The sequence below is a fragment of the Henckelia pumila genome, chromosome 4, assembly GCF_033568475.1.
Source record: "Henckelia pumila isolate YLH828 chromosome 4, ASM3356847v2, whole genome shotgun sequence".
Classification (NCBI taxonomy): Eukaryota; Viridiplantae; Streptophyta; class Magnoliopsida; order Lamiales; family Gesneriaceae; genus Henckelia; species Henckelia pumila.
Genome location: NC_133123.1, coordinates 11705221 through 11714206, shown reverse-complemented (window position 1 = coordinate 11714206; position 8986 = coordinate 11705221). Strand labels below are relative to the sequence as shown.

At 36.8% G+C, this 8986-nt stretch overlaps 1 protein-coding gene across 3 annotated transcripts; it reads right to left on the bottom strand.

Moving 5' to 3' along the window:
- LOC140860113 (uncharacterized) lies at nt 1-6540 on the bottom strand. Of its 3 annotated transcripts, none has more exons than XM_073262927.1 (5): nt 2616-6540; nt 1441-2521; nt 930-1169; nt 484-596; nt 1-366 (listed from the first exon to the last, which is right to left on the bottom strand). In XM_073262927.1, exon 1 carries the CDS (start codon nt 6155-6157, stop codon nt 3323-3325), a length of 2835 nt encoding a protein of 944 aa, XP_073119028.1. In that variant the 5' UTR covers nt 6158-6540; the 3' UTR covers nt 1-366; nt 484-596; nt 930-1169; nt 1441-2521; nt 2616-3322. The 3 variants fall into 3 exon arrangements, with proteins under 3 accessions (XP_073119028.1, XP_073119026.1, XP_073119027.1); XM_073262925.1 differs by having other exon boundaries at nt 3278-6540; XM_073262926.1 differs by lacking the exon at nt 930-1169 and having other exon boundaries at nt 3278-6540.
- Nucleotides 6541-8986: the final 2446 nt, after the last annotated feature.

Genomic DNA, 8986 nt, shown 5'->3' with positions numbered 1-8986 from the left:
TTTGTAAATTTAAATATATTTTTACGGTTTTAAATGAAATTTCCAAAATCCCCAAAAATAACATTGCTCAAAGTGCTTGCAAATATATGAATCTTCCCGACTCCTGTATCACAACTCGGAAGCAAAAACAAGAATTGTCGGGTTTCATCACATCACTCACCTTATCTAAATAGGGCCACCACAAAATCCATCGCACGATCACATCAAATTCCGAATCTTGAAGCAAGTTATATTCCAAAATTCAACATTTAGGGCCTTTCCACCGAACGCAGCCAGCGCTTTCCTCACCGTCACCGGAGGTTGGAGAAGACCTTTCTTATCTGTGTGATGGCGGAAGACATCATCTGGCACCACGAAGTCATCATCCTACAATGCAAACAATTCCAATCACGGTAGCTTATTAATACAGGGTAATTAACAAGACAAGGAAATAACATTGAAAACATTGATTAAAATGGTGGTGGATAATTGCAATCGACCTACTTTTTTTCTTCTTTTTTTTTCAGGTGCAGAAACTTCTGAGGCAGCTGATCCTCACGTAAAATGGGGTTCTTTGTAACTGCATCCCGACCACCTTGGGGTAATGGCAATGACAACTGCGAAAAGGGTAAATCCTTTTTGGATAAAACATTCATTGAACGATAAACATTTGGTTTTACGATAGCTATCAAAAGCAAACACGAAGGGTACACAAGTAACAGAGGCAAATCTTTGGAGATTGTCCTCGGCAAGACTCAAGAGAACTTCTCAAGTCAAAACCAAGCTAATTTGAAGTAAATTATCACCAGGAAGAAAGCGTATCACAGGATGAATAAATTACAAACTGGATCAAAGATATCGATTGTGACCAAGGAAAGTAGAAAAATAACCCAAAAGCTTCCATAGACATAGTTACTTCCCAAAGTTAACAACATACGAGCTATACTTGCCTTTGTACCACGCAAAGAAATGCGACGTCGACGTCGAAGGCCAGCCAACACGACACCATTTTCATTAGCTATCACAGTTACCAACATATGAGCTATACTTGCCTTTGTTCCATGCAAGGATACGCGAGGTCGACGGCCAGCCAACACGACGCCATTTTTATTAGCTGTCGCAGCTACTTTATGTAGTGTGCCACCATTGCCACATTTTGGACAGAAAATTCTGCCAATGTCGGTGGTCACCTTAAAATAAGCATGGCATTTCAGAACCCGCATGCAGAAAATATATTAAACAAGTGACATCATTAAAAAGTCAAGCCTACAAAGTTACATCATTATTACCCAAATGTCGTACTCGATGACTTGAAATAAAGGAGACAAATAACAGCGATAAAAGCTAGACCAATGTGAATTAAACGGTTCACTAAAAACATAACAAATCAAGAAACGGCACGGATCATGAAATCATGAACAGTGTTGCTCGTAAAGATGCTCCTAAGAATTGCATGTGTACCTGTAAGGTGCGAAGTCGTAGACCCATCTGTAGAAAGCAAATTTTGCATAGCGCAGTCACTAATTATACAAGCTACACTGGATTCTGACAATGATCTAAGAGTCCAGCTCTGTTCACTGCTTATATCATCCATATGTGATGTATCAGCAATTTCACTTAACTGGCTTCTTGTCTCAAAGTTCTGCAGTTCTTCATTGATGATAGAAACATCTTTTTGTGCAGCATTTGTCAGCTTAATACCCTTGGACCCAACACCCTCACTAGGACGACTGTTCAGCTCGCGGCCGTCCTGAAAAGATGTCAAAAATTCTTCTTCAAGCTTCATCTTATTAGAATCAGTAGAGATGCCTTCATCTCCATTGTTCTTGTTGCGGACCTTGACATCTTTAGAATTACAAGCTGTCCCTTGCTCATAACTTCCGTCCATCAGCAGCTCTGGACATTCAGAATCATCCAAGGTTTTCATTTTCCACATTACTCGATGAGTCCAGTGAATCACCAAATTCAGACATTATGTTGTTCATTTCCCGTCTGGCTTTCCTCCTGAGATATCTTCTGTGAGTGCTCCGGCTCACAGCAGGTCGCCAATTGCCAGAATATCACCAATTGTCACCGTGATGCATCAATACCATCAGCCACCATCTTTTTCCCCTCAATTTTTACTTCAATCTTCTTCGGAGGAAAATATCTTCTAGGATTCCTAACACCATCGTCACCAACCTCCTGACTCTCAAAGTTCGTCACCCCATCATCTTTACTTGTAACATTCTCTATACTATGCTGATCAGCAGAGTTTAGCCCAAGGTTCAAATCTTTGATGGCAAAAAATTTAGGATCAATATCTGACACACAGTCAAACTCATGCTCCAAAGCTTCCCACTCTTCAATATCAGGGACATCAGAACCCCATCCAGGAAAGTCTTTCTCTGTAAGCCTTTTAACATTAATTGTTTGAATAGGACCGTCTCTGAGATTCATATCCCATATATTTGTACCTCTAACGTATAAGTAAAAGCAATGAGTTTAAGATCAACATCTGAAATTTTTTGTACGTCACGGGTTGCCCTGGCAAAGTTGATCACTGCAAAATCGCAGGCCATTCAAACTCATTTAAGATAATATTAAGCTCATAAATTTATTGCTAGCAAATGCAACACTACTAGTAAGTCCAGTACCATGAGGAAGATTTAGAAATGGGAACAAGATAGGAAAACCAGCAGCAAAGAGTTTCCAATTGTTCAACAAATTGAACAGTCTGTTCTGTCGAGTTTTGGTGCAAGCAAAGCCAGGGGCGGACCCATGTAGGGTCCAGGGGGGGCATGGGCCCCCCCTCAAATTTTTTAAAAAATTATTAGTATATACTTATATTAACTTTTTAATAAAATAAAATATGATACATGTTAATTTTAAATAATATTGATGTATTATATTCCAAAGAAAATATGTTTAATAACTCATCAAATAATTGTATAATGAATTATTATGAATTGATGATAATGTTATAACTTTTCTGGTCGTCCAGATTTTTATCTCTATCCAAACTAAAATTTTCTAAGCTCTCTATTTTTTTTATGCGTTGAGCTTTTATCTTTTTATTTTTAAAATTGTTCACGGGCATATTGACAAAGTTGACTAAATTAAATGTATAAAAAAATAGGGGAAAAAATTAGGTCGCCCAAACAACCACCCGGGCGGAACAACAAATAGCTCCGTCCGTAATTGTGCCCCCCGGACCAAATTTTTTGGGTCCGCCCCTTAGCAAAGCCATGATACATCAGAAGGTAAGTTTACAGCAAAGGAAAGAGTACAATTAAGGGATATCATACTTTATCCTTACCTCAGACAGCCCAACAACAGACAGCTCACTAACCCAATGATTACATCATTTCAATTCTCTGAGTCTGCAAATATAATCCTGATATGGCTTAAAATTTTTTTGAAAATTTAACTCCCACTTCTTCAAATTTTGGTATAACTCCAGCTCCTTCTGCCCAAAGTTCATTGTACGGTCTTCAAACTTCAGTACCACTGGGCACCCCATATCAAAGAGCTCTTGTCCTGTTGTCTCTACACTAATATCATATGCAAGTTCTTGGTTTCTCCTGAAAACATGGTTTGAAAATATACTACTGACACCTCTAGGTTTTTCATCACCCACAATGAAGGGACTTTCTGAGAATGCTAATGGTTTGTGATAAGAGAGCTTTGAATTTGTAGCCCTGCAGCTCATCTCGTCTTTATCATCGGCAAGAGAGACAAAATCATCACCAAGAGTTTCAGTATCAGAATCTCTAATATGATCTTGCACAGCTTCCATAACTTTATCACACTCAATTTTGAAGAGATAATCAGCTGAGAACTCTTCTGTTTCTTCCAGTTGGAGCTCTCCTTCCATCTTTTGTTCATCTGTGCAAAGTTTATGAAAGACGGTCAAAAATTGAACAGGGAGAAGCGGGCCTACTGGTGCATCAGATGGCTTCACTTTGCAAGACCATTTATTGCTGCGGCATGATGGTTTTCTATGAAGAAATGGAGGAGCTTGAGGTTGATCTGGTATGCCCAGGAACTCCAAGGGTTCCTGATGTTTCTTGAAATTCTTGAGAAAATGTACGTAAGGAGAGAAAGCCAATCGCAACATAGTTGTTGATAAAGTTTCCCAAATCATTCTTGAAGCAATATCATGTATGCTCGTCGGAAAATTAATATCTTTCAATATATCAGAAATTGCCATAGAGGACGTCAGTTTTGGAAGACCGAAATCCTTTAGTGTAGAACATAATTCATGACACGGATTAAAGTTCGATTCAACCTGATACTTTTCTTGGTCAGTTTCACTTCTCTCTTCCCTTTTTTCACTTCTTCTGGCTATGCATTGGGCAAGATTATCTTTCAAGTAGGCGTTTAGAAATTCAAATTTCAGGTGGTGAATTTGATTTTTCCCATCATATTCTGAACCGTTCATAAGATACAAAAGATTATCCTCCAAATCTATCCTCCTGTAAGCCATATCCGAACATCTACGAGATTTCCATGAAACATGGAATTGTTGTGCTTCTAGCTTCCCTGATGACATTAGCCTAATTATTAAAAATCCACCAAAATTATAAGGTGTGGACAACTGTACAAAAAGATTTGCATCAAGAATGCCAAATCCCAAAACTAACTGTTTCTTCTGCCTCCAATCAGTCCAAATGGGGAGAGATGATTTGAAGACTTCCTCTCTCACAAGGCAATTACCACAACTGCAATCACGGCCAGACAATGAAAGCTCAGAAGGGAATCCCCAAGAATTATACGAGCCATGAAACTTGGTAACTTCAGAATAAACAGATTTCTTTCCATTTATATTAGGACCATAACAAAAAGTATCAAACTCATCGTCCCAAAATGATCCCAGAAAAATGCAATGACCTGATTCTGATGCCAACTTGTGGTTATTGTTTTCTGCATTAGCCCTCAACTCTGATAATCTAATGACAGTCATATATCTTGGATTCTGAAGACCATGAGCCCACCGTAAGACAGGAACCAATGGTTTCCGTACATCACAAAGAAATAGGTGACATCTTGTAGCTACAGTAAAGAAAAACCCATCAGAACCTGCCCTTGAAAGTGCTAAAAATTCATCATTCTTCACCACCGCCAACGTCTCGATCTTTAGTAGACAACAGACATTGCACTCCCCAACAGACCTCAAATCAACCAAGAACACCCCTTTACGATGAGAGGCAATAAATACCTTAGGATGCCAACAAAATTCACAAGCAAACCATCCCCATTCGTCGCCATCTTGTGTCTTCTCCAACTTGACCTTGTTATTCAAGGAGAGATGCATCTTTTTAGAAATGATCCTTTTCTTTGTACTAACCAAATGCAATAATTTAGTCCTTTTGCCCCACAAATAATTAACATCAAATAACAATAATTCTCCATTCTCCAACAACACTAAACACTCTTCTCTCAAATATGGACTCCAAGAGACACTCACCACCGCGTTACCCTTAAACATCTTTGCATTGGCATAACCTAGATAATCCAAGCAAACAGAAAACTCACTACATTTACGAATAGTACTAATTCCAATTTTATACCAATAAATAGAAAAATTGGTACAAACCATTAAAAACCCAACTACATCATTATGCCTAACATCATCGTCGTCTTCATCATCATCATCATCATCACCACCACCACCATAATCAACTGGGTTAACAATCAATCGTGTAATTCGCATATGATTCTCGCAGCCCTCTTCCGCTAACTGGAACAAACCATCCATCTTGGAATCGACACTTAGAATCCCATCTTTCACATGAAATAAGGTAAAGCCCACTCGGTCAAAATTCTCTCCCGCGGGGAAAAAAACAATCAGTGCATTCTTACCAGGGATTTGGAGCAATTGTAAGGAATTGAAGCCGTGAAAGAGGGAAGAGTGGTCGGGAAGCAGAGGACCAATAAGAGAGGAAATAGAGGTGGCGATGGATGGAACGGAATCACATTTCTGGAGGACTCTGATGAGTGAGAGGTCAGGGTAATACGGTGGAAGGCAAGGTGCAAGCGATGGAGAGTGAAGGAGTTGAACGGTGGGGGAATTAGGGTTTGGGGTAAAGATTAGGGGACCAATCGGCGAATTGGGATCCTTTTCTGAAAGAAATGATGGAGGTGAGAAGGTGGAAGATACTGCCCACCTGGATTTCCACTCTCTCGTGAAGTCCATAATTCTCTAGTGACTATGGGAAGCAAACAAGGCGGCCCCCAAGATATAGCGCCAAATATTACAAGTTGGAAAGGGGAGCAAGGACCCTGCAATTAATTCTAAGTAAGTAAATTTTTTACCCGAGGCAGCCTACTGTACAGACTTTAAGGCTGAAGATTATTGAAATTTTGCTCTCAAAACTCGAAGTAAAGTCGAACTAGGTTGTTTCCGGCGGCACTGCGACGGAACTCGACCGAAGAAGGTAACAAACACACCGGACTCGTCGGAAAACGGGTGGAACTTCTTAAAATTTGTTTCTGGGGTTAGTTATATTGGAATTTTGCATAATTCAAGGACACGGACCTTGACACTGGCCAGGCAAAGACCGTGTGCCTTTTCGGGAAAAAAAATTTTCGTTTATAGCATAAAACTGCGTAAATAAGGAAAATTGTCTTTGGGTTTGATTTTTGAGTTTCTTGGGCATAAACAAATATCTCAACTATCAATTTATTTTATATATTTATATATACATAATTTATATAAATAGTTTAATTTTATTAATTAACTTGTGTATTTTTTATAGTGAAAGAAAATAAATATAATTTTTTATAAATTTATTTCATAAAAAATTAAATATAATTTTAATTCAATTTCAAAGTTTTGTAATGTTACATACAGATTTTTATTTTAAAAAAACAACAAACAATTTATTTTATATATTTATTTATTACAAATAATTCATAATATTTATTATATGATAGTGAAAATATTAAACATTAATTAATACATGTGTGTAATGTGTATAAACGGTTATATATATAATATTAAATAATAAAAAAAAATAAAGTAACGGATACAATATAACCAAAGAAAAGTGTTTGTATGTATATAATATATATATATAATAACGGTTATATTTATATATATTTAAATAATAATAAAATAATCTTAAAAAAAAAAATGGCGCTCTTGTGCTCTTACACCTGGGAGGAGCTCTGTCACAACCTATCACATAAACTCAAAGAGCTGTCATTGTGGATGTCCTTAGTTATTTATTTGGATTTGATTGATCTCTTCATCATTGAATACCATTAAAATGAATTGAATTTTGTCCTAGTTAGTTAATTTACATTAATTTTTCCATCATCCCTCTTCAATTTATTTTGTCTAACATAAGTAAAGTGATTAAAATTACAGTAGTTATATAAATCCATTTTTTTTGGGATTGACTCGAATTTCAATCAAACTTTATTATAATTTGACCTAATCAACTTACTAGTTTTTCCAACCTTTCTCAAAAAAAAAAAATATATTTTCCAACCGAAAAATTGATCAATTGTACTTTGTTTCATAAAAAAACAATAGAATTATAGTGATTGGCTAAGAAAAACATTTGGTACACCAATGGTGTGATCAATTAACGTGCTCTTACAATAAGCAAAATATATATGATGAAAACTAACATTTGTTTTACCATGATTTTGAATTATAAATGTGGGTCCGTCTTGCAATATCCAGTACATTCAACTTACAGTTGCGAAAGCGTATACAATCACTCACTTTATATAAATACTAGCCAATATATTAATACAATCGTAGTATCTATTATTATCATAATCTTGCTAATCCAATATTTCTCTTTCCATAAATTTGATATTATTCGAGATCGCGTGTTTGAAAATTAATATAAATAAAAGAAAAATAGATGTTAAGTATTTAAAGACTTGGTGAGAGAATAAACTGGTTTTATATCTGTATTATTATATCTATACTATTAGGCTGCGTTTAGTAAGTGTGAAGGGATTATTAATGTAAAGATAAGTTAAGAGAAATGTGTGTTTTAGTTATAATATTTTAAATAATAAAAAATTTAATAAATTTGTTTGGTTGGTTTGTTATTTGAAGGATTAAAGTTGGGACAAAACATTTGTACCCAAATTGCCCTTCGTCATCGTATGCTTACACAAACCTATTCACAAATCTATTCACACTACGCCTCCTCTTTCAAACCCATACACACCGCTGCATCATCGGGTAATTTGAAGTTGAAGTTTTGTCCGACTGAAATCTCCTTCATCGTTCCATCTTGATTTATGACTAACGACGAGAAAGGTGTGTTTTCCTGTAAGAAATGTTTTTGGTTTAGATAACGATAATGCAAATACCTTAATAAGTGCTTCTCATGTCTCATCGGTTGCCTCGATCGTCTTGTCAGTATCATTCCACCCAGTACCACTTCGGCTCAGAATAGTTACGAGAGTGATATAAGTCTTCTTCCACACATGCACTCTTGAGTTGATATGGGGATTCCCAAGCAAATCACATCCTGGAAGTGCATCTTTCATTGCAGATTCCAAAACATTCAAATAGTCAGCTTTGAATCCGTTCTCACTTTTCCACCCCTTAGTGACCACTTCTTCCAAAGACTGAATTAGAACATCCTCCTCACGGGGGGTCCAACTTCTTATAGTTTTATCTGCCTTCTTCGACTTCCCAACAAAACTTCCAGCAGTTGCGCCACTTTCCATCTTATGATGCAACTGGTGGTGTCAAACCTGCACCAACTACGAAGAAGAGGCATGTGAGTGATTTCAAAATAACAATTGTCGTTGGTTATAGTAGGGCACACGGATAAATTGGTAATTGAACATTAATTTCTCATGTACTGTACAAATCAGGATTCCTTATACTTGCTCACACGTGGGTTATATTTTCCATCATCTTTCAGCCCATATAGTAAATTGTACCGGGCCCATAGTTATCCCAAGTGTACACAAAAAACGTTTCAAACGGTGGACTATGTGATAATCATGAATTTAACACCCCTACCAAACACTGCCTTATATAAAA

Excerpts from the sequence above, each read along its gene's own strand:
- LOC140860113 (XM_073262927.1), bottom strand. The coding sequence starts at position 6,157 with ATGGACTTCACGAGAGAGTGGAAATCCAGGTGGGCAGTATCTTCCACC.